General features: G+C 42.7%; 1 protein-coding gene across 6 annotated transcripts in view; it reads left to right on the top strand.

Moving 5' to 3' along the window:
• Nucleotides 1–24437, top strand: part of Piwil2 (piwi like RNA-mediated gene silencing 2) — a 59923-nt gene that overhangs the window by 19179 nt on the left and 16307 nt on the right. For all 6 annotated transcript variants that reach the window (XM_031361871.1, XM_031361873.1, XM_031361872.1 and 3 more), the window contains exons 7-20: nt 3093–3210; nt 3825–3949; nt 4938–5018; nt 5294–5407; nt 9463–9651; nt 10221–10305; nt 12573–12662; nt 14099–14239; nt 16232–16345; nt 17835–18023; nt 19415–19516; nt 20457–20573; nt 21131–21219; nt 21754–21859. In XM_031361871.1, coding sequence (XP_031217731.1) covers nt 3093–3210; nt 3825–3949; nt 4938–5018; nt 5294–5407; nt 9463–9651; nt 10221–10305; nt 12573–12662; nt 14099–14239; nt 16232–16345; nt 17835–18023; nt 19415–19516; nt 20457–20573; nt 21131–21219; nt 21754–21859 — 1660 coding nt within the window. The remainder of the gene's footprint in view (nt 1–3092; nt 3211–3824; nt 3950–4937; nt 5019–5293; nt 5408–9462; nt 9652–10220; nt 10306–12572; nt 12663–14098; nt 14240–16231; nt 16346–17834; nt 18024–19414; nt 19517–20456; nt 20574–21130; nt 21220–21753; nt 21860–24437) is intronic.

The raw sequence follows: 24437 nt of genomic DNA, 5'->3' as shown, positions 1-24437 counted from the left end.
GGGTAGTGTTCTCAGCTACTGTCAACCTTGTTTCTTAAACACGGCCCTCACTAGGACTTGCAGCTCTGCTTAGGGTGAGGCTGGCTGGCCAGCAAGTTCCAAGGATCCACCTGTCTATATAGTTTCTAGTTCTGGAATTACAAGTAAGCCACCATGAGTGTTAGGAGCAAACTCAGCTCCTCTTGATATAGTGTTACCCTGGTTAGTCTTATGTCAACTTGACACAAACTTGAGTTACCTAGGACAAGGAACCTCAGCTGAGGAAATGCCCTCATTAGATTACACTGTAGCTGTCTTCAGACACACCAGAAGAGGGCGTCAGATCTCATCACGGATGGTTGTGAGCCATCATGTGGTTGCTGGGATCTGAACTCAGGACCTTCGGAAGAGCAGTCTTACCTGAGCCATCTCACCAGCCCCTCTTTTTTTTTTTTTTTTTTTTTCGAGACAGGGTAGCCCTGGCTGTCCTGGAACTCACTCTGTAGATCAGGCTGGCCTTGAACTCAGAAGTCCGCCTTCCTCTGCCTCCCAAGTGCTGAGATTAAAGGTGTGTGCCACCACTGCCCAGCTAGCCTGCTCTTTTCTGAAGGGGAATGGAAGAGTGGAAGGAGGGAGGAGGTGGGGGTGGAGGGAGGGATGGAGGAGAAACTGCTGTCCAGATGTAATATATGAGAGAAGAAATTAAGAAAAAGGAAAAAAGGAAGCAGGCTGAACAAGCCAGTAATCAGTATTCCTGCATGGGTTCTGCTTCAGGTTCTGCCTCTAATTTCCTGGCTTTTAATTCCTGCCCTAATTTTCCTTAGTGACCTAAGAGTTGTATGCTGGAATAAACCATCTCCTCCCTCAATTTGATTTTGGTCATGGTGTTTTACCATAGCTACAAAAAAAGCCAACTAGGGCGAGGTCAAACACTTTACTGACTGAGCCATCTCGCTGGCCCTAGCTGGACTTAGCCACGGTGTGAAGGTGATATAAGTGAGCAGATGCTGATAACATGGAAAACGTCGATGTGGTGCAGGAGTGGCCTGTAGCTTTGTAGCTTTCTCATGGAATAGGAACAGGAAGGGGAATGTCAGAATGTTGCTCTAAGAGTGCACAGGTGAAATTGAAAACCCCAAACCTAATGCCTCAGAATTTAAAAAATTTTGAATGTGGACATGAAGTCCTAAGTAGAAAATTACACACCATGAAACTTTCATATACAGACTTGCTAAAAGTATTATATAAGGGGCTGGAGAAATGGCTCAGTGGCTAAGAGCATTTGCTGTTCTTGCAGAAGGTCAAGGTGTTCCCAGCATCCACATGGTGACTCACAAACATTGGTAGTACCAGTTCGCAGGGATCCAGTGCTCTGTTCTGACCTCCATGGTCATCAGGCACTTATGTGTTAACATATACATGCAGTTATTGTGACCTCCATGGTCAACAGGCACATATGAGCTACATATACATGCAGTTAGGTGAAATATTCATACACACAAAACAAATCTGAGTCAGGTATAGTGGGGCAGGACTTTAATCCTAGCACTCAGGAAGCAGAGACAGGCTGATAGCCACAGGGCCAAGGGTAACCTGGTCACACAGTGAATTCCAAGCCAGCCAGAACTGCAAAGTAAAGACCCTCTTTCAAAAGACAGTAACAACAAAACACCCCTAAACCTAAACCTATTTTTTTAAAATATATAAAATTACCTTTAGACTGGGCATACACGAAACATGAATGCATTTCATGTTTATACTTAGGTCTCATCTGCAGGATATTTTATTATGTATATGCTAATACTCCGGGATCAAAACACTTTGGATTTAAGCATTTGGCACAAAATATACTCAATTTACATATGAGATTTTTTTGTTATGTTATCATGTGAATATTTAATGTTAAGGATGCCAGTTGAATTTTTTTAAGTCTTCCTATACTTGAACATATGTGCCTCTTTTTTTAGTCTTGGATTTGTTCACACTTTACAGTTGCAGAACAAGATTGTATCTTAGTGTGTATAGTAGAACAATCATTGATAATTAGGTAGCTGTTACAATTTTGTAAGCTGCCAGTTTGCTGCAGTGAATAATAAAAAGTTTAAATCACCATGAATGAAAAATGATTAAAATCTCATTTAAAAAAATACCTTATGGTGGGATATTGTGGTTCATGCCTTTAATCCCAGTACTTGAAAGTCAGAGGCAGGTGGATCTCTTTGAGTTCAAGGCCAGCCCAGTCTACAGAGACTTTTGTCTCAACAACAAAACAAAAGCAGGTTAGGGGCTGAGAGATGGTTTAGAGGTTAAAAAACAAAAGTGTGCTGCTCTTGGAGGGGACTGAGTTCAGTTCAGCATCCGTATCAGGTGGTTCGCAATCCCTATAATTCCTGCTCCAGAAACTCTGCTACCCTCTGCACAGACACATGCATATATACAAAAAACAAATCTTGAAAAAGATCTTTTAAACAAAGGGGAAAAAACACTTAAAAAATATGTGCCTCTGAAGATTCAGAGCAGAGATTGGCAGACCACAATCAGTCCAAGGTCAGGCCTGGCTTACAACTTGTTTACTGTGAAATTTTATTGAACTTTGCCATACTCATGAGATTCTATGCTATGATTTTGTGTTATAGCAGAGATGCAAGAGTGTATGATCATGTAAAGCCTTAGATACTTACAACATGGTCTCTTAGAGTGTTCTGATCCCCTACTTGGAAGTGTAGAAGCACATGCATGATGTGTAAAAGCAAGCTGTCTAGAATTACGGATTTTTGTTTGTTTTATTTTATTTTGTTTTTTGCCTTCCCTCCAGATCTTCTTCAGTTACTTAGAGAAGTCATAAACTGATAATCCCCTTGCCTCAGCCTCTCATATAGCTGAACTGCAGGCATACACTCCAAGCCTGGTAGATTAGTTACATTTTCTAGTGTTTCTACTCCAGCAGGTATCCTTGACTCATTGTCTTTAGTCTGTTGTGTAACTATAAATATGACCACTAGGTGGAGTGCAGGTACAAAAATGCCACTTAAAGTCTCGTAACTACTGCACTGCTTTGGTAAAGATTGCTGTTTGAGTCAAACTGAACTAAAATCCCCTTTGTTATTTTGCAGCCCCAATGTGGAGTGCAAAAGCATGAGGTTTGGCATGTTGAAGGACCACCAGTCTGTCACTGGAAACGTCACTGCTTTTGATGGCTCTATTCTTTATCTTCCTGTTAAGCTTCAACAAGTGAGACCCAGTGGAGATTGTGGTGTGGGTGAAACTCCTGTGTGCTCTGATGGGTTGAGTAGTGGAAAAGTACACATTTTCTGGACAGTTTACTTGGCAGAAGGCAGATTTCTCCAGAACACAGCAAGAATCATCCCCCAAGCCCCATTCCAGCTTAAGTTTATGAAGTAACACCTCTTATACATAAATGGACGGGTAGGAAGCATCTGGTCTTTGACCATTGCTCAGATTTTCAACTTCAGGGTTCAGCAGTAAAGAACACCTGATTCTTCTGCAGAAAACCCAGTTTCAGTTCCTCCCATCCATACTGGGTGGTCTTGATCATCCTCTCTAGTTCCAGGGATCCAAAGTCCTCTTCTGGCCTCCTGGGTATCTGTATATACATTGATACACATGTACATATACATAAAATCAATTAAAAAATAAAACTAAAGATTTAAATGTTCAACTTTGAATTTTATTTATTTTATTTGTTTTGTCACACTGATTTTGCCCGCACACACTCCAAAGTGAGGGGGAAGTAGAAGCTACCTTTTGGGCTCTAGAACTCTTGAGTTAGGGTTAAGGCTTCGTAGCTTTGTCACTTCTTGTTACTGTACATGTTTATTTGTTAGGTTGTTGAGTTAAAAAGCCAGAGAAAAACTGACGATGCCGAGATCAGTATCAAGATTCAGCTGACGAAGATCCTGGAACCGTGTTCTGACTTGTGCATTCCCTTTTACAATGTTGTCTTCCGGCGGTAAGGAAGCTGCTGCCGTCTTGTGTCTGTAATTCACCATGCGTGGACTAAGGCTCCTCAGGAGCTGTGCATGGTGCCACACACAGTGTCTGTCTGTGTGTGGGCTTGGAAGCACTTAGTGATCTTAGTGTCAATGCACTCCAAAATTATCTCTCACTCGACAGGTCAGGTGTAGGTACCTGAAGTTAGGTGTGTGGGTAGCTAAGTAGGCAAATGGATTCTTTTGGATTAGTTTAAGAATTTTTCAGACCAGATGTTTGTTTTTGAGAGAGGATTTTGCATAACTCAGGCTAGTCTCAACCTTGATGTGTAGCTGAGGATCACCCATCCTGACCCTCTTGCCTCAGCTTCCCTGATTCTGGGAATGCGGGCATGAGTGACCACACTCAGCCAAAACAGACATTAACATGTGAAGGGCTCCTCAGAGTACAGACATATTTGGTGAGAGATATTTTCTGCACTTTAAAAAGTTATACATAGTTTACTGTTTAACTTCTTTTGAGGGGCTCTCAGTTTTGCACAGGAGTTAATCCCAAACTGTCTCATTTAATGAACTAGAACCTACAGTGAGTTGTTGGAACAAACACAGTTCCCTTGCTGGGCTGCTCACTAATTGGAAACTAGTTAATCTGCATTTTCTTTAGTTCATGGTGGTCAGTAATATAATTAAACTGGGAAAGAGCCCTGGTTCAGTGAGCTGGGCCCTGAGAGAGCCTTCAGTCATGTGCACACACTGCAGATGCATGCCTTACTAGCTTAACTTTCCTATAGCAAGACTGCTGTAAACACAGGCTACATTTTGCAGAGAGCAGAAGCTTTTCTGCACCTTCAGGCTTGCAGAGGAAACAGCAGCTAAGATGCAAGGAGCTTTTGGACAACTTTTCTGTAGGCTTAGGATGCAGCTTGAGGCGAGTGCTTGCCTAGTGACTCTGTGACCCACCCAGCTCTCAGCAGGAGAAAGAGAACTTAGCTCTGCTATTTATTTCAGGGTAATGAAACTTTTGGATATGAAGCTTGTGGGGAGAAACTTCTATGACCCTACAAGTGCCATGGTACTGCAGCAACACAGGTTGGTGGCCTTTTCTTCTCCTTTGCTTTTGAATGTTCTGGAAAGAAACTTTCATTATGCCCACTATACATAGGACAAAAACTTCAACAATATTTTATTGTCGTAAGTATAATTTATCAACTAAATCTTTTTGTTTAGTTATATTTCTAGTAAGTTTGTACTAGTACTGATTTGGTTACATCAGGCCTTCCCCTAGGCCTTCCTCATTATTATCAGGAAGGACAGTATCGTGTAAAATAGTGACCCTGATGCTCTTGGAACATCTCTCTCTTCAGATTGCAGATCTGGCCTGGCTATGCGGCTAGTATCCGGAGGACAGATGGGGGTCTCTTCCTGCTCGCTGATGTCTCTCATAAGGTCATTCGGAATGACTCTGTGCTGGATGTCATGTGAGTGAATAGAGGGATCCATCTGTAACACCATTACTGATTTTCCAAAGTTCAGAAATGGGTAGTTGGAGGACAGGCTAGACCCTGTTCTCTGTGTGTGTATGTGGGTGGGTTAATCATAAAATGTCTTAAAAGAACCGGATCCAGGTATGATGACTCCCCCAGGGCTGAGGCAAGAGGGTTACCTCAAGTTCAATCCTGGCCTAGGCTATATAGAGTTCCAGGCCAGCCTGAGCTATAGTGCAAGACCCTGTCTCAGAAAACAAAACAGAACAGAGAGCTGAAAGGATGTGCTCTCTGCTGAAGTCAGCTGAGGTGAGCATCTGATTGGGCACATACTGTTCTCCTAGAGCTCATGTTTCATGGGTGGGTGAAATCAAATTAGTTCTTCTGATCCTTGTTTTTTAAGTCTTGTCAGGTATCACCCCATTATGTCACACACAGACTGAGGCAACTGGTGGTTGGTTTATTCTTTTATTTTTTATTTTTTGTATATTTGAGACAGTATTATTACTCTGTCTGTATTGCAAGCTAGCCTGGAAATCATACTGTGATCTACACTGGCCCTTCATATGACTACGGTACAAAGCCACCTAGCTCTAGAGCAGGAAACCCTCTACTGTTATGGCTGCTTTCACCCTCTGGACCTTTTGTGTTCTTACAGACTCCAGGAAACTGCCAAAGAGAAGTTATTTTCCTAGAGGTCAGAGCAGCTTAGTCTTTAGAAATAGTAGATTTCCCCCAATTATAGGAATAACTTATCTGCTTCTAAATGATAGCACACAAATAGGTTTATCCAGTGGATTCAGTGTTACATGTTGCTGTTACATTCACAGTAACCCATGTAATGATTATCCCAGTGGAGTTCAGGACCATCTTCAATGTCTACTAAGTACTGGTGGGGTTGGCTTGGCTGGGTTTTCTTCTGGCTGGCTGGGATATGCCCACCTCCTTCCCTGTACTACCACCTGTTACATCTCCGACCTAACAATGCCTGTGCCATCCCCTGCTCTGGTGCAAGGGATACCTTCCATTATCTCCTCAGAGAAGGGTACCTAGGGGGAAGTGCTGCGAGCCTCAGGGTTACCTTAGATTGAGTGATGTTCTAGGCAGGAAGGTTTCCCTCAGAATCGGACCGTGCTGCTTTCCAGTGGACCCGCTTTTATGTTAGCAGAGTTATATTGAGCTCTGTTTCCCAAGTATTCAGGTGTTCTCTTCACTGTGCTTCCTGTCTTTGTAGAAGGTTTAAAAATTTCCCTCTTTGTTGTTTTTGCTTTTTTGAGTCAAGTTTTCTCTGTGTAGCCCTGTCTGCCCTGGAACTCCCTCTGTACATCAGGCTGGCCTCAAACTCACAGAGATCTGCCTGCCTCTGCCTTGCAAGTGCTGGTAAAAAGGTCTGCACAACTATCCCCTGCTCCTTTTTGTTGTTTTATTAGCATATACTAATTACATGTAATGGTGGTTTTGTGATATTTCATATATGTTTATGATGTATTTGGCCAATTTCCCCCTACCACCTTCTTTTTTACTCCTGTTTATTCCTTGCCTCTTCCTAACCAGTTGCTCTTCTCTCCTCTTGTGCATTGTTTTGTTGAGCATATTTTTTGTGACTCAGCAGGTTCAAGGTTATGTGAGCATTGATGAAGGCTGATTTACCAGGAGCCATGTACCACTAAAGAAAACCCTTTCTAATCTCCTAGCAGTTATTGGATCCTCACAGAGGAATTGGACCTCAAGAGCCCCTCCTCATCAACAACTTTAACTTCCTATAATCTCCAGGGAGAATGGCCCCTTGCTCCTTAGGATGCAGTGTTGACCAACTCAGTCTCCTGCAGGTTTCTCTGTAGTCTCCTGAAATATTAGTTGTTCTATCTTCCTTTCTGTACATTTAGGATTCTCTTTGGGATGATTTTCTTCTTGCCTGAAGTATAGTATGCCATTTGGTTTAGGATTTACTGATGGCAATTTAGATGTTTATCTAAAACTCATTTTTTCTGCTTTTTAAACTAAAGTTTGTAATTGGTAGATATATTCTTCTAACGTTTTTATCTATATCCCATTGTCTTCTAGCTTACATTGTTTGTATTCACAAATCAGCTGTCTGTATTACAATTATTATTTTTTAAAAATTATCCTTAAATTTTGTCTTTTCAGTTTTGTTATAGTTTATCTAGTTATAGTCTCTGTTAAAGAAAAAATTGTGACACCTGTTTAGAAAAGTAAAGTAGACTTTGTGAGGACCATTGGTAGGGACCACTTGTGATGGTGGGACGGAGGACTCAGCTCTGAAGACTGTGCACAAGGGAAAGAGGGACGCTGTTAGGTGGGCATTCGCTGTGTTGCCTAGGCTGGTCCAAACTCCTAGCTGGGCTGAGTGAATCCTGCATAGACCCCCAGGTGGCTAGCCACTTCACTTCCACTTAACATGTCCCACTTGGGAAATGGAAATCTATAAAAATTAGCAGTGTTGGGAGAATGGAAGGGAGTTCCTAACAGGGAGACACCACGTGGAGGAACTGTAGCCAAGGAGACTGAAGAGGATCACAGTAGTAGGCCTCAGACACCACCTGGGGATGATGGGAATGAAGTCTGATCAGATATGGAAGGCAATCAAATATCAAGGCTGGAATTCTGGCTAAATTGACTCAGTAGGATTCTTGCTAAAATGGGTCAGTGCAGTGGGTGAATTGGAAGCCTGGTTAAGAAGAACCCAACAAGAATTTGGTCAAAGGGAGGCTCATCCTTACATCCTAATAATGGTACTGTGTAGTCCTCTACTCTTTAGTGTGGGCTGGACTTTTCCACACATCTCAGTGAATAAAATATGTGGAAGGTAGAGAATGAAAAGTCTGCTTTCTGTCTAGGGTATGCTCTCTTACTGTCTCTTGGGTCACCCACCCAAGGGAAGCCAGTGGCCATGTTTCGGGGCAGCCTTTGGAGTGGTTCACTTCAGTGATCATGGTAACACATTTTGTCTCAGTTCAACCTTGAGGTGGCTGCAGCTGGGCTGAAAACCTCATCTTTTCTGCACCTTTGGCCATTTGAATATCTTTGTGAAATATTTAGATCTTTGACCCACTTTTTTTTTTTTTTTTTTTTTTTTTTTTTTTTTTTTTTTTTTTTTTTTTTTTTTTTTTGGTTTTTTGAGACAGGGTTTCCTCTGTGTAGCCCTGGCTGTCCTGGAACTCACTCTGTAGACCAGGCTGGCCTCAAAATCTGCCTGCCTCTGCCTCCCAAGTGCTGGGATTAAAGGTATGCGCCACCATTGCCAGGCCCCACTTTTAAAATACACTTTAAAAAGTATTTATTTTATATCACATGCATTGCTGTTTTGCTTTCATGTCTGTCTGTATGAGGGTGTCAGTTCCTAGAACTGGAGTTACATGATGCACCATGTGCACGCCTCAAGGCCAGATGAGGGTGTCAAGTCCCTTGGAATTTGAGTGACAGATGGTTTTGAACCCTTCCCCCCAGATGGGGCTGGGAATTTAACCTGGTTCCTCTGTAAAGCCAATATATGCTCTAAACCATTGAGCTATCTTTCTAGCCTGGATTTTTTTTTTTTTTTTTTTAACAATACAAGTGACTTTTCTTTGGGATACCTCAGTTAAAAGCAAACAACAGTTAAGCTGAATGTGGTGGCACAGGCCTTTAAACTCAGGACTCTTGAGGTAGAGGTAGACAGATCTCTGTGAGTTCAAGTCCAGTGAGACCATATTTCAAAAAGGGGTTGACTAGAGAGATGATTCAGCAACTGCCGAACACTTGCTGTTCTTGTAGATGACCTGAGTACAGTCCCAGCACCCACATCAGATAGCTTGCAACCTCCTGTAACTCCAGCTCTGGGGATCCAATGCCTTTGACCTCCTTGGGCACTTGCACTCATGTGTATATACAGATGTACACACACCACATGCACATAATTAAAATAATAAAAATAAATCCTAAAAAATGATAATTGATTCCTGTGATGAGTACAGCTAGTGGAGCCCCTATCCCTCTCTATGAGCCTGAGTGTATGGATGCCAACCAAAGTCTCTTGCCTCTTCCCAAAGGCACGCTATCTACCAGCAGAACAAGGAGCACTTCCAGGACGAGTGCAGCAAGCTTCTGGTTGGCAGCATTGTCATCACACGCTACAACAATCGTACCTACCGAATCGACGATGTGGACTGGAACAAGACCCCTAAAGACAGCTTTGTAATGTCGGATGGGAAGGAAATCACATTCCTAGAGTACTACAGGTAGAAACAAGAGACTGCACTTGGGTCCGAGGGCAGGGGCTGGACGTGCTCTCCCAGGCTCTGGATATTGAGTACTGGATATTGAGTACTGTTAATGGTGCGGTACCTGACATTGTACAGCTCTGTAAACTGGTAATAAACACCTGAGACCAAATGAGCTTATCTGTGAATCTGGCCTGCACATGTTGTTCTTACAGTTGGTTCTTTGGCAATTATTACATAAGTGATTTTTGGGTAGTCAGTTGTATTTTTCTTGTTAATTTTGTCTGGTGAGAGAATTGAAATTCTCATCTTTAATCATTAGACTTTTATTTCTAAATCTTTTAGCCTGGTGCATTTTCCACATGCTTTTCTCCTGGGCTAGCTATATATATATATATATATATTCTTTGTTGTCTGTCTATTAGCAAAAAAGCTGTAGCTTGCATTTTCCATTAAATATACTATGATTAGTGTCTAATGGATTCTCAGCGAGGGTACTATGCAAATTGTAAGCTGCGGTAGCCCTGAGAAGAGCTGGAGGGGTTGTTGTAGGAGTGGTGACACGTTGTTACTCTGTCCTGCTTTAGCAAAAACTACGGGATCACAGTTAAGGAAGATGACCAGCCTCTGCTCATCCACCGGCCCAGTGAGAGACAGAGTAACCATGGCACAGTGAGTGGCTACACTACCACACTCCTCCGTCCTGCTGCCCTTGTTATGTGTGCTCTCATCCACATACGCACCTGTGCAGTGTGGTGGAACACTTTGGCATGGTTTTATTTCCCCTATAGCCAGAGTTGCCAGGAGGAGATAAGTACCTCCATGAACAATTTGGGTTAAAGGCATAAGGAGAGTTCCTTGTATCTAAAGATTAAAAACCCTGGGCCTGGGGAGATAGATGGTAGAGTGGTTAAGAGCACTGGCTGCTCTTCCAAAGGACCTGGGTTCCATTGTCACCACCCACATGGCAGCTCACCACTGTCCCTCCAGTTCCACAGGATCTTGGGCCTTTTCTGGTCCTCTGTGGGCACCAGATACATATATACATGCAGGTAAGACACATACAAAAGAATTAAAACTCTGATATGAGCGTGGTAGCACATGCCTACAATCCCAGTACTTGGGAGGCAGAGGCATGATGATTTCACAGTTCGAGCCCAGCCTTGTCTCTGTAATGAGTTCCAGCCCAGTCAGAGCTAAGTAGTGAGACATTACCTAAAAAAAAGAAAGAAAGAAAGAAAGAAAGAAAGAAAGAAAGAAAGAAAGAAAGAAAGAAAAGTGTATGGGAGCTGGGAAGGTGGCTCAGTGGTTAAGAGCACATTCTGCTATCCCTGAGTGTCTGAGTTTGATTTCCAGCATACAAGGAGACTTCCAACTGCATATAACCCCAACTCTAGAGACTCTCACACCTTTGGCTTCTGGGCACTTGTGTTCATGTGCATATACCATGCCCCCTCCACATAATTAAAATAATAAAAATAAATCTTAAAAAACAAAAATCTATAGATTCAAGAAGGAGGTGTAGACATTTATCAGAAGGGCCCAGAGAATTGCCTTGATACCACACTTGGTCTTTTTTTTTTTTAATAAAAAATGTAGATTTATTATTTTTTGTGTATGAATATTTTGCTTGCAGGTATATCTATGTACCATATGCATTCCTGGTGCCCACTAAGGCCTGAAAAAGGTGTCTGAGCTCCCGAAACTAGATTTTGAGCCATTATGTGGGTTCTGGGAGCCAAACCCTGTTTCTCTTAAAGAGCAACAGTGTTTTCAGCTGCTGAGCCATGTCTTTAACCCCACCTCTTCCTACCTGTGACGGCTGAGCAGGAAACATTGGGCTTGATCAAGGCTCAATGGGGACAAACTGTTTTTTCTCTTTCTCTCTTCTTTTTTAAAAAATTTATTTATTCACTTTACATCCCAGTCGCTGCCCCCTCCAGGTTACCCCCTTTCACAGTCCTTCCTCCACCCACCCTGGCACATCAAGTCTCTGCAGCGCTAGGTGCTTCCTCTCCTACTGAGGTTAGACAAGGTAGCCCAGGCAGAGGAACATATCCCACAGACAGGCAACAGCTTTTGGATAGGCCCTCCCCCTCCCTCTAGTTGATCAAGCTATGCGTCTGTGTGTGTGGAGAGTCTACATCCAGCCCATATATACTCTTTTGGCTCCCATTGAGAGCCCCAAGGGTTCAGGTTACTTGACTCTGTGGTCTTCTTGTGGAGTTCCTATTCCCTCCAGGGCCTAAGATCCTTCAAGAGTCCTGAAGCTCCATCCACTGATTGGCTATGGGTATCTACATCTGTCTGAATTAGCTGCTGGGTGGAGCCTTTCAGAGGACAGCCATGCTAGACTCCTGTCTGCAAGCATAAGAGAGAATCATTAATAGTGTCAGTGATTGGTGCTTGTCCATGGGATGGGTCTCTAGTTGGGCCGTTATTGCTTGGCCATTCCCTTAGTCTCTCCTCCATCCCCTACATTTCTCATAGACAGGATAAATTTTGGGTTGAAGGTTTTGTGGGTGGGTTGGTGTCCCTATGGCTCCACTAGGGTTCCTGCCTGGCTACATGAAGTGGCCTCTTCAGGTTTCATATCCCTAGTTCTATGAGTCACAGCTAAGGTCACCCCATTGATTCTTGGGTGCCTCCCTTATCCCAGGTCTCTGGTATGTCCTCAAGATGCTCCCCACCCCTCTGCCTCATCAGTTGCAGGTCTTTCTCTCTCCTTGTGAGGCCCTCACTCCTTTTACCTAACACAATAGCTGTCTGTATGTGACAGAGGACATGGAGGGCAGAATACACACAGTGTTTCTGGTCCTATTGTCCTCTCCCTTGGGGTATCATAAAAGTTTCTCAGTAGCAGGTTTACTACTGCAGACCTGCATCCATCTTAAATGGGCCCTGGGGTCATTTGCGTTCTCTCTGTTTTCTTGTCCAAGTTGCTGAAGGGTGAGATCCTGCTGCTGCCTGAGCTCTCTTTCATGACGGGGATCCCTGAGAAGATGAAGAAGGACTTCAGGGCCATGAAGGTTGGAGTCTTGCTGTTTGGGGGGGTGGGGGAAGACGCCTGCTTCAAGTGGCCACCTTTGGGATAGCAGCCTGAACTAGAAATAGGTTGTATCTTGGACTTGCTGGGTGAGCCCTTTCTTCTGGGCCCCAGTTTTCCTTTCTGTAGATTCTCATCCATATACTTTACCATAGAAAAGATGCTACATGTTACAGCCTTGGACAGCCTTAGAACAATGTAGGCTCTGGATTCTACATGAAAAGGAACAACTCTGTTCTCATCCTCCCCAGTAAATGCACAGTGGTTAACTAGTTACAGAGCCATAAATGAGACTCCTTGAGAACACCAACTTACTGTAGTGCTTCTCTACCTCATGAGTTTGTGTGAGAAGTGAAGCTCTGGGGCCCTGGGAGCATCATCAGCTCAGTACTGGGAGCTCCGAGAGGCCCCTGGCAGCAAACAGCCAGACCTTCACTGCCACCTTCCCCCAGAGGGTCTGTGCTTTAGCTGCCCTCTGCCCCTTATTTTTCTGGTTTGTCCCGGACCCACATGCCGTGTAAGGTTTTGTTTTGAGTAGAGTTATAGAGAACTAAGGAAGTAGAAAGGCCCTGTGAGAGATTTCTTTAATGTTTACCTTCCCAACAACCTGCCAACAACCTGATGACCTCATGACCTATGATCTCTTTGGTATCTGTATATCTGTATCTATATACCTATAGTTGTATCGTTCATAAGTCTCCGAAGCTCAAAGAACTCTAACATGATTTAGATTCCTCACACACATATCTGTTAAGTAACCCTCAGAGTGCCTGTAATGTGACAATACTGTGGCTAGTTTGGAGGGGAAAGTAGCCTTATGGTGGCATTGACTTTCTAATGCAGAAAGAAAAAGTGTGAGCCTCAATGTGATTTACTGTCCTAGTGTAAACATGTGGCTTGTCCTCTGCTCCCCACCCCCAGTACTTGCCCAGATTTTAAATATGTATAATCAAGCCCACTTCTTTCCTGCGTTCCTGTTCTTAGACTCTCTTAGGAATTTTAAATTCAAAAGATGTTTTGAGAAAGAATCAGATGTCATAGAGCAGAACCAGTTGCTTTAAAAAAAAAATCAATTATTTTGAGACAGGGTCTCATTATACAGCCCTGGTTGTCCTCAAACTCTCAGAGATCTACTTACCTCTGCTTCATAGGTCCTGGTATTAAAGGTGTGCACTGCCACACTCAGCAAGAAGGAGAGTCAGTAACTGCTGAAAGTTATTAATTTTATTATTAATTTTTCTCCATGTACCTCATTCACATTTCTGAGAAAGTTTTACAAATGTCCTTGGCTATATTTGACGTTTCTATTGATTTTACTGAGCATGAGATTGCTCATAGAAACATTTTAAAACGCTGGGCTTCATTAGCCTCCTGCTAGGGGGATAATGCTTAGAACTTGCTATCTTACGTTTTGTCTAGGACTTGACTCAGCAGATTAACCTGAGCCCCAAACAGCACCACAGTGCTTTGGAATGCCTGCTGCAAAGAATTTCACAAAATGAGACAGCCAACAATGAGCTGACCCGCTGGGGGCTCAGTCTGCAAAAAGATGTCCACAAGGTAAACCAGGGGCCCATGTGGGGCAGACCACTCTCACTGGGGTGTGTAGGTGGGCGGAGCTGGAGTTGTGTGAAGCCTGAGGACATCCTCTTGTTTAACTGTGGAGTTTGGCTTTGCTCTTCATTTTGTTTTTTGTTTATTTCATGTGTACCTTTTGTCTGCCTTTATAAATATGCATTACATTCCTGCCTGGTGCTTGCAGAGGTCGGAAGAGGGCTGGAGTTATAGATGGTTGTGAGCCATCTTATGAGTGCTACAAACTGAACCCCGACAGAGCTGTGATAGAGCAGCCACTGAACTGTCTCTCCAGTTCTTTGACTGTTCTTCTTTTTCCTGCTCATAGTTTTATAATGAATCAATCACTGTTAAAAGGTACAGAGAACAAATGTGAGCAACTGAGGAAACAGCCATGTGCCCTTGACTTAAACTTCCTTACATATTAGTCATGGTATCTGAATCTCCCTTGACTTAAGCTGATAGCATCATTTGCAAACTTTTCTTCTGTATTTCCAAAAGATCAGAGTTACTGATTTCTGGTCAAATAGGAAGCAAGCAAAGCATTAACTTACAACTGTCTTCATTTTAATTTTCCAACACAAAGTCGTTTGCTTATTTTGAGACAGGATCTCGCTGTGTAGCCGTAGTTGGACTGGAAGTCCATATATAGACTAGGCTGACTCCAGCTCACTGAGATCCACCTGTCTATGCCTCCTGAGTGCTAGGATTAAAACGATAAACCACCCCCACACCTGCCCTTGCCCCAGCCTCCATCTTCCCCTTTACATGATTTTAATTAATGTTTTTGTCTTTCATTTATCTGTTTTATCTGTCTTGTTTATTTACTTATATTTGTATTTATCTATTTTTTGTTTATATATTTATTGTGTGTGTATAGCACATGCTGAGGTGTATGTGTGGTAGTCAGAAGACATCATGCAGGATCAATTTTCTCCTTCCACCTTGTGGTATTTGGGGATCAGACTCAGTCAGACAAGTGCCTTTTCCCTCTAAGCATTTTTGCCAGACCTGTTTTAATTTTTAACCTATTTTTTTGTGGTTCTAGAGATTGAGCCTAATCTATATTATTCTTAGAGTTCTGGATCTTTCTTTATTCATTGTTTTTTAAAAAAAATTTGTGCTAGGCAGTGGTGACACACACCTCCAGTTGTAGCACTCAGGAGGCAGAGGCAGGTGGATCTCTGAGTTTAAGGCCTGGTCTGTAGAGTGAGTTTTAGGACATCCAGGGCTACTCACAGAAACCCTATCTTGAAAAAAAAGTGTTATATTCTATTTATTGTGAGAGTGTGGGGATGAGAAAACAACATACAGGAGTGGGTTCTCTCCTTCTACCACATGGGTCCTGGGGATAAAACTTAGATCATCATGTCCTGAAGCATGGGAAACCTGAGTTTAATTCTGAATCCCCAGCATAAAAAGAATGCCTGGGGGTGTGTATCTATACCACCATGTGGGAAAGTTGTATAGACAAGCAGATTCCCACTGCTCACTGACCAGCCAGTCTAGACAGTCTGGGCTCAGCAAGATAACCTGTCTCAAAAATAAGGTGGACAGCAATAGAGAAAACATCTGATGTGAACCACTGACCTACACACACATATACACAAACACATACATTTGCAGCATGTACACACAAACCCACTTGCATACACATTAAACATACACAGAGATTTTTTTTTATCAGAAAATGATGCCAGTGATGCTAGCGGGTAAATACACCTGCTGGCAAATCTGACAACTAAGTTTTGGCCAGTCTTGAGTGCAGAGACCATGTGGTATGGTGGAGTGATGGCTATTCTCACATTGACCCTCTGTTCACCAAGCAGCAAGTTGGAGGCCAGCAAGACTATAAAAGAAAAAGAGGTGGGATGTAATAGGTCAAGTGTGTGGCTGAGAAGTCAGAGTCAGCAGGAGCAGTGTTTTCTTGAAGACTGTAGCAGGCTCCATGTCAACCACACTTTATTTCCTGTGTAGATTGAAGGTCGTCTTCTACCAATGGAGAGGATTAACTTAAGGAACACTTCATTTGTCACATCGGAGGACCTGAACTGGGTTAAGGAAGTGACCAGAGATGCTTCCATCCTGACTGTGAGTGAACTCTGAAGTGCTGGAGAATCAGTGTTCCCAAAGTGTGGAAATGGGTGATCTGGTGTCTTCTTTGAGAGGAAGAGTCATCCAAACTCCACCCTGAGTGACTTGCTAAGCAAGGCCTTGTAGCAGAGCAGTGCTGGAGGGAAGCCCTCTGACCACAGGCTGAAGGGAAGGAACTACGTAACCATGGTGATTCCTCTGCGTCAGCCCATCAACTGTTCTTCCTTTTTTCTTCTCTCTTCCTCTTTGACCCTGGGAATTCCCAGGGTTATTTTTATCCATAGAAGACAGTCAAATTAAAACAGTGTTCCTCTAAGACAACAAGGTGTTAGTTATTTGCATCAAAGTATAAAATAGTAGACAGTTATTTCTGAATATTTCAGCCAACATTCTGAATGTTGGTCATTGTGGCCATATGTAAAAACATCAACTTTTAAAGATTTATTGAAATACAGCATAAACAAAAAACATACTTGATTTTTACAAATTAAGTAGACCTATATAACCAACACCAAGAAACAAAAATTTATAGATGTGCTCAACCCCTCACCATATTTCCTGATTATTGCCACCCCCGTTCCCTGGGAATAACAACTGTCCTGAAAAGCATAGATTCTTTTTGCTTGTCTTTTTTTTTTTTTTTTTTTTTTTTTTTTTTTTTTGGTTTTTCGAGACAGGGTTTCTCTGTGTAGTCCTGGCTGTCCTGGAACTCACTCCGTAGACCAGGCTGTCCTCGAACTCAGAAATCCGCCTGCCTCTGCCTCCCAAGTGCTGGGATTAAAAGCGTGCGCCATCACCACCCGGCTTGCTTTTTTTTTTTTTTTAAGATTTATTTATTCATTTTATGTATACGAGTACACACTGTAACTGTACAGATAGTTGTGAGCCTTCATCTGGTTGTTGGGAATTGACTTAGGACCACTGCTTGCTCAGTCCCTGCTTGCTCTGGCCCAAAGATTTATTTATATTATTTATTTATATAATATTTATTATAAATAAGTACATTGTAGCTGTCTTCAGATTCACCAGAAGAGGGTGTCAGATCTCATTACAGGTGGTTGTGAGCCACCATGTGGTTGCTGGGATTTGAACTCATGACCTTTGGAAGAGTAGTTAGTACTCTTACCCACTGAGCCATCTCACCAGCCCTTGCCTGTTTTTTGTACTGTATGTGTGGGTGAATATGCTTATGTGTATATGTATGCACGTGTGTGTATGTGTATGTGTATGTGTGTGTGTGTATCAGAATTAAAGAGTGAATAATCTTTTATGTCTGACTTCTTTAACTTTGTGTTCATGAATTTCTTTCATATTATTGGGTGTGGTTGTAGATCAGTTCTCATTGATAAGATTGTCAATATTTATAAGTCTATGAGAATGATAGAAGTTATATAAAATAGAAAGACTCAAGCAGCAGGAGTGTAAAGTTATTCCTTCTTTATAGTAAAATCTCCCAAGTCTGAATATACCATGTTCTTGTTCCTAGATTCCCATGCATTTCTGGGCACTCTTTTATCCAAAGAGAGCAATGGACCAAGCCAGAGAACTGGTTAACATGTTGGAAAAGATAGCTGGGCCCATTGGCATGCGCATAAGCCCCCCAGCCTGGGTTGAACTGAAGGATGACCGAATAGAGACCTATATCAGGACCATTCAGTCCTTACTGGGAGTTGAGGTAATAAAGTAACTTAATTGGAGTAAACTTACAAGATCTCTGAAAGTACTGGGATGCTCAATCTCAAATTATCTGGATTATCAGTCTGCTAATGATGCTCGGAGCCCGTGTCCTTCTCATCTTCACACGAAACTCTGTATTCTTCATGCCCTTTGGCTATTTGCATTTCTCATTCTGTATTGGTTTATCTATGTGTGTGCTCTCTTTAGCCTTTTCCTTATGAAATTGGCTGAAAGAACAGCTGACTTAGTTCATTATCTGTTGAACATGTTGTGCTCACGAACCAGCTACTTGAGCCAAGTGGTGTCTTTCTGCATGCAGTTTTGAGTTGTAATAGAATAGTCTGGCCCAGGATGCACATTGCTCCAGTGAGGAACTTGGCCATAGACACATTAGCTAATCCTGATAACAGATCAGAACACTGGATCTGAGTACTCCCATTTTAGCTTCCAGACTTTGCCTTCTCTTTGTAAATAAAAATATTTAAAATTTTTATGTGTGTGAGTGTCTTGCCTACATGTATGTCAGTCCACAGTGTGTGTGCTTGGCACCTGAGGATGCTAAATCAGGGTTCAGAGTACCTGGAACAGGACTTACAGACTTTTGTGAGCTGTCGTGTGGGCTCTAGGACTTGTACCTAGGTCCTCTGCAAGAGTGGCAAGAACAGCAAGTGCTCCTAACAACTGAGCCATCTCTTCAGCCCTTGTAAACAGAGGAGGAAGTCAAAAGAAAGGATGGAGGTAGAAGAAAAGTCTTTGGAAATAAGTTAGCTTTGAGCCCAAGAGTCTGGTGAATGGAATTGTCCTGGGAAGAGGAGTTCTGGAGTTGGAGTCTCTTAGCATTGTGGTATTCTCTGTTTGACATCCCCCTTTGGAGGTCTTCTGTTGTGACACTGGCTAAGAGTATTGAGAGATAGAGGCTCCTGTCAGGGTTGTTGCTGGCAGTGTCTGTTCTCCCTAGACAGAAAGTGAGGAATAGCTACTGTGGACTTGGCCCTGTTCCTTCTCCGTTTGGCTCTGCACATTTCCGTGTGCCACACTTCTTCAGCTGAGGTTCTATGGTCTGACACATTGCTTAGTTCATTGAAGAGCACAGGAAAGACACTGGGGGAAGTTAGAGAGGCAGTCATAGAACCCTTGCATACTTCTAAGTCTGGCCCTTTTCTAAATCTTAAGACTCCTACTAAGTAAACAGTAGTAGTCATGGTCAGCTCTAGGTGTTAGTAATGTTTCACCTGTCCGTGAACAGCAGCCAAAGAATAATTCAGATTCAAAGGATGATTCTGGTTGGAATGTCCACTATTTGTTTTTCAGTTCCTATCTACCTTATCTGTGTCCCAAGAAAGTCCCCAGAATGATTAGATCATGACAGTATATTCTTGTCTCCCCTAGGGGAAGATACAAATGGTTGTTTGCATCATCATGGGCACACGTGATGATCTCTATGGAGCCATCAAGAAGCTGTGCTGTGTGCAGTCCCCAGTTCCCTCACAGGTGAGTGGAAATGGAGTACATTGGCCTTGAGCCCAAGGTAGAGCTCCAGCTCAGTGTCTCTAAAGCTCTGGAAGCTGAAATAGCCATTTCAGGCTGGCATGGGAAGAACCTTATACTGAAGGTTCTGATTAGAATGAGCCAGCAGTAGCTCTTAGTAGCCAGTAGGAGCTCTTCTGCTCCTCACAATCCCTTGTGCTCCCTCATGACTGAGGCTGGACATGTAGGCTTCACTCTGAGAAGAGAAAATATTTTTCCTAGGGAACTTTAAAAATGTCATTTTGAATAAGATAATTTTGAAAGTTTTTGTATGTTCATGTGCCTACTATGTGCATATATGTCTAGTGATGCTAGAATTAGAATTATTAATAACAGACATATGCTAATTCAAGCTTCTTAATACAGTACACTCAGTCCTCACTGTTAGTAGTCTTTTGAGACAGTCTCATGTAGCTAAAGCTAGCCTCAAGCTCCCTATGTACACAAAGATGACCTTAAATTCCTATTCCTCCTGGCTTTACCCACCTCCTCCACATACAAAAGTGCTGGAGTTACAAGCATGTGGATTCTTCATCAGCTGATTCACCAAACATACTTTAAAAACATTCTGAAAGAAAATTATATCTTTACTGAGCTCATAAAACTCAGAAGGGAAACCTTTGTGCTTATTCCCTTAACAATGCAGGACAGCAAGTATTTACATACATAGTGATTACATTCAGTCCTACAAATAATGGGGATCTGGGTATACAAGAGGGTATACACAAATATACCAGCTGTACACAAATACTGTGCCATTGAATGGGAGGGAGTTGAGCATCCTCTGATTTTGGTTTCCTTGTTGGAAGGGACAAAGGAAGAGCATGGAGCCAAGAGATGTTGATACTTTAGAACTGTTAACATTTCCTAAAAGGTTGATCATGTTCTGGTCCTGTCACGATAGGTCATCAATGTCCGAACCATTGGTCAACCCACCAGGCTTCGGAGCGTGGTTCAGAAAATTTTACTTCAGATGAATTGTAAGCTGGGTGGTGAGCTCTGGGGAGTGGATATTCCGCTGGTGAGTGATGGAAAAATGTGTCTGTTCAGTGCCGGGCTCTTTCCCATCCTACTCTGCTGTCCTCCCTCTTGCTCTCAGGGTGGATGCATGAGTCCAGCTGCCTTGCTGCATGCTGCTAGACAGACCATGAGCTGAGCATGTACTTTACATTTTGAAGTGATGAAAAAAATTAGGTCAACATTTTCTGACATATGAAGGCTATCTGAAGTTCAGTTCTCAGTATTTAAGTACACTTTCTTTGGAACACACGGCATTGGATGCATCCGTCTTTCATTGTAGTCAAAAGGCAGAGTTACAGGGTTCCTAGGGAGCCTCAGCTCTCAAAACCTGCAGACTTACTTATTTATCCTCTTATAGGAAATATTTGTTGATCCCTCGTCTAGATCTGGCTTTGTTCTTTGTTTAGAAAACATCAAGTTAATTGCCTTTTGCTTCTTTGCAAAGCTTGTTTTCTTATATAAATAAGAAAGGTGCTTTGACCTTGAGATAACAAAGATGGAGCAGAGGAGCTTGGGTTTGAGTTCTGCTTTTGTTTGTGTCTTTGTTTTTTACCCTAGAAACAATTAATGGTGATTGGAATGGATGTGTACCATGACCCCAGCAGAGGCATGCGTTCTGTGGTCGGCTTTGTTGCCAGCATAAATCTGTAAGCAAATATAGCAGTATTATTGTTGCATACCTCATTTTGATGCCTGATCTTACTATAAATCCATCAAATGAGTCTTGGGTACTCTACCCTAGTATACAAAGCACTAAGTTCCTTCCTCTGACCTCTCATATCTGTATTTGCAGTGTGGTTGACACTCATCCCAGGCACCAATCTGCTTCCTGTACTCTGCACCTCTGGCAAGGACAGAGGCTGCCAGCACCTTGTGTTACTAGTCTTTTTAGAAATGTAGTTGTTATTGGTGAAGGTGTGTGTGTGGGGGGGGGGACACATGTTCGGAGGGCAGGGGACAACTTTGTGGAGTCAGTTACCCCTTCCCTCTTTGGGTTGGGGATTGAGCTCAGGTTGTTAGGCTTGTACTGACCCCAGAAGTGCATTTGGCAGGTAGATGATATGTGTTAAGTTGATTCAAAAGGAACCCTGTGTGTGGATAGCAGAGCACAGGCCTTTGTGTGGGAGTGGTGGCTCACTGTGCTCTCTCTGTGTCTCTCCTCCTCCTCCCCCACTGCCTAGCACACTCACCAAATGGTACTCGAGGGTGGTGTTCCAGATGCCACATCAGGAGATTGTGGACAGCCTGAAGCTCTGCCTGGTGGGTTCCTTGAAAAAGTATTATGAGGTGAGGAGAACAGAAATCCTAACATTACTACATTTTAAGGGGTACCTATTTAAGTTTTGAGCAGAGATCTGACATGGGGGAGGAGGGGAGTACATCAAAGAGTGGGAAAACCTAGCCTAGTAGAAAGCTCAGAATCCCCTTTCGGGCAGACTTCTGCTCTGTACAGCAGCTTGCAGAGCCTAACACTGCACCTTGGTTTGGTAAGTAAGAAAGATTTGCCTGTTTGAGCAGCTGGTGCCTACAGACATCATTCCCATGCCCTTACTGGCTGAATTGGAAGTAAATTTCAGCAATTAGAACATTAATTTACTCAACTGTTTATGACTGCCCTTAGCTGCTGACTCTTCATTTTGGTTTAGGACAAAAGCTTCACTGTAATTCACTTCTCATAATTTCAAAGAATGCTACCCAGGGAGAATTGCTGTCATTAAGCTGATACAAGGTCTAGAAGAGTGAGCAGACAAGGTTCTGAGTTTTGTGCTGGCCAAGACATCAAAGCAGTGATAAGTGGCTTCCATTCTTAGGGCCACTGTGGCCTTTGCATAGCACGTAGGCCATGGAACTTACGACTCCATGCGACTGAAGTTATTAGTCTCTTATGGAATTAAGATTTTTATAGTGTCTGTCATATATTAGACAATTTGGATTTGCATGTCTCAGAAGATCCAAATGATATGGTAATTTATCACCAAGCTCTATTATTTCTCTTCTTATTGTTTCCTTGCAAGCTCTGTCTGTCTTCTAGGGCCTAACTTGATACCAGCTTCTGTGATACTTTCCTGTTCCCTCCCTTGGTTAAAGCCATCAGGGTGTGTTTTTCTCCAAGGTTCTATATTCTGTACTGTTTACTGGTTATCAAATTCTGCTAACTTAGGTATGTTATTTATATCATTACCCACCCTTTTCTGTTTGGTGGTATTTGGGATCAGACTCAGGGCTTTATCAGTACAAGCTAGATAAATGCTTTATGCTGAGCTATACTCCAGATCTCTCACTGGGGTTTTATTTTTGTTGTTGGGTTTTGTTTTTTGAGACAACGTGTCTCTCTCTCTCCCTCCTTCTTCAACCCCCCATCTCTCTCTGTGTACCCCTGGCTGTAGTAGAACTCTATATGTAGACCAGGCTGCCCTTGAACTCATAGAATCTTACCTGCCTCTGCCTCACAAGTGCTTAGATAAAAGGCATGAACCACCATATCTGGCTTCAAGGGTGTTTTTTCTTTTCCTATTTTGATGAGTTCATTTGTTACTTTTACTTTTTCTTATTTTCTAGATGAAAGTCTCCTAATTTTTGTCTCCTATTTATCATATCTAATGCTTTTTCTAGCAAATGTTAATTTCAGAAATGTCATTGTTGAAACAAGAATTTAAGGCTGAACAATGAAATTTACTTTACCCAAGCTTGCCCCACTTGGATGGCCCACCAGCTGGAAGTTTGGGTGGCTTTCCAAATCTTGCTCAGTTTTGATAATTCACTGAAGAGATAAAGAACTCACTAAAAGCTGTTATATCCATGTTTCGGGTTTGTTTTAAGAAAGGATAAAGTCAGCTAGGAGAAGGAATGCACTGACCGAATCAGGAAGTACTACACAAGGAACTTCAGTAGTTCTCTCCTTGTGAAGGCAGAAAGAACACTTTGTTTTCTGGCACCAAGATATGATAAGGCATGTGGAGAGCTGCCAACCCTGACTACTCACCTGGGTCTTGGTATTCAGATGGTCACTGCTTACATGGGTGCGGTGGTTTGATTGCAGTGTTACTTACATGCAGCCTGGGATGCCTCTATTCTCATACTTAATAGCTAATGAAGGCAGAGTTGCTTCAAGGCTCACACTGGTCTTAAGTTCACTGTGTGGCCCAGGCTATATGATTGCCCTGCATAAGCTGCCCGAGTGCTAGGAGTGCAAGTGTGTGCCTCTGAACCCAACCTCAGGGATTTCTCCTCTTCTCCCTGTCCCATGGTGATGGCTGATTTTCAGTTACCATGGGGACAAGGCTGCAGTGGGGAAGGGGAAGCAGCAGAGCAGGTTAAACACTCCAGAGCAATCCTTGCACTCACAAGTTGGACCGGGGCTATACAGCTACATAGTGAGACTCTCAAAACACAGAATCAAGCACAACTAATTTTGATGATCTTATCCACTGTTCTTATTGTCTTCTTGGAGGTCCTTATTCTCTAATTGAAATACTTTGTAGGAGTGCTCTTGACGGTCCATCAGTATTTGGGAGGGGGCTAGTCAAAACACATATCAAGGCCAACAAATGGTCTAGTGGCTAAAGTCACTTGCCAACAACCTAACTATCTGAATTTGATCCCTGTAGTCTCTATGGTAGAAGAGAACCTGTTCCTATACATACCCCACACCAACGCATGCACATAAATATCATAGAACATTGTTACACACATAGCCACCCACACCCAAATAAATAAATGTTAAAAAGAATAAAGTTAATGAGTAAATAAAAACAGCTTAAAAGATAAAAATAACAGCACTAAGAATTTGGACAATGAGCTGGGCAGTGGTGGCACACGCCTTTAATCCCAGCACTTGGGAGGCAGAGGCAGGTGGATTTTTGAG

The sequence above is a fragment of the Mastomys coucha genome, unplaced genomic scaffold (genome assembly GCF_008632895.1).
Source record: "Mastomys coucha isolate ucsf_1 unplaced genomic scaffold, UCSF_Mcou_1 pScaffold9, whole genome shotgun sequence".
Taxonomy (NCBI): Eukaryota; Metazoa; Chordata; class Mammalia; order Rodentia; family Muridae; genus Mastomys; species Mastomys coucha.
The sequence above is the reverse complement of the archived record's forward strand: the minus strand, read 5'-3'. Positions and strand labels throughout refer to the sequence as shown.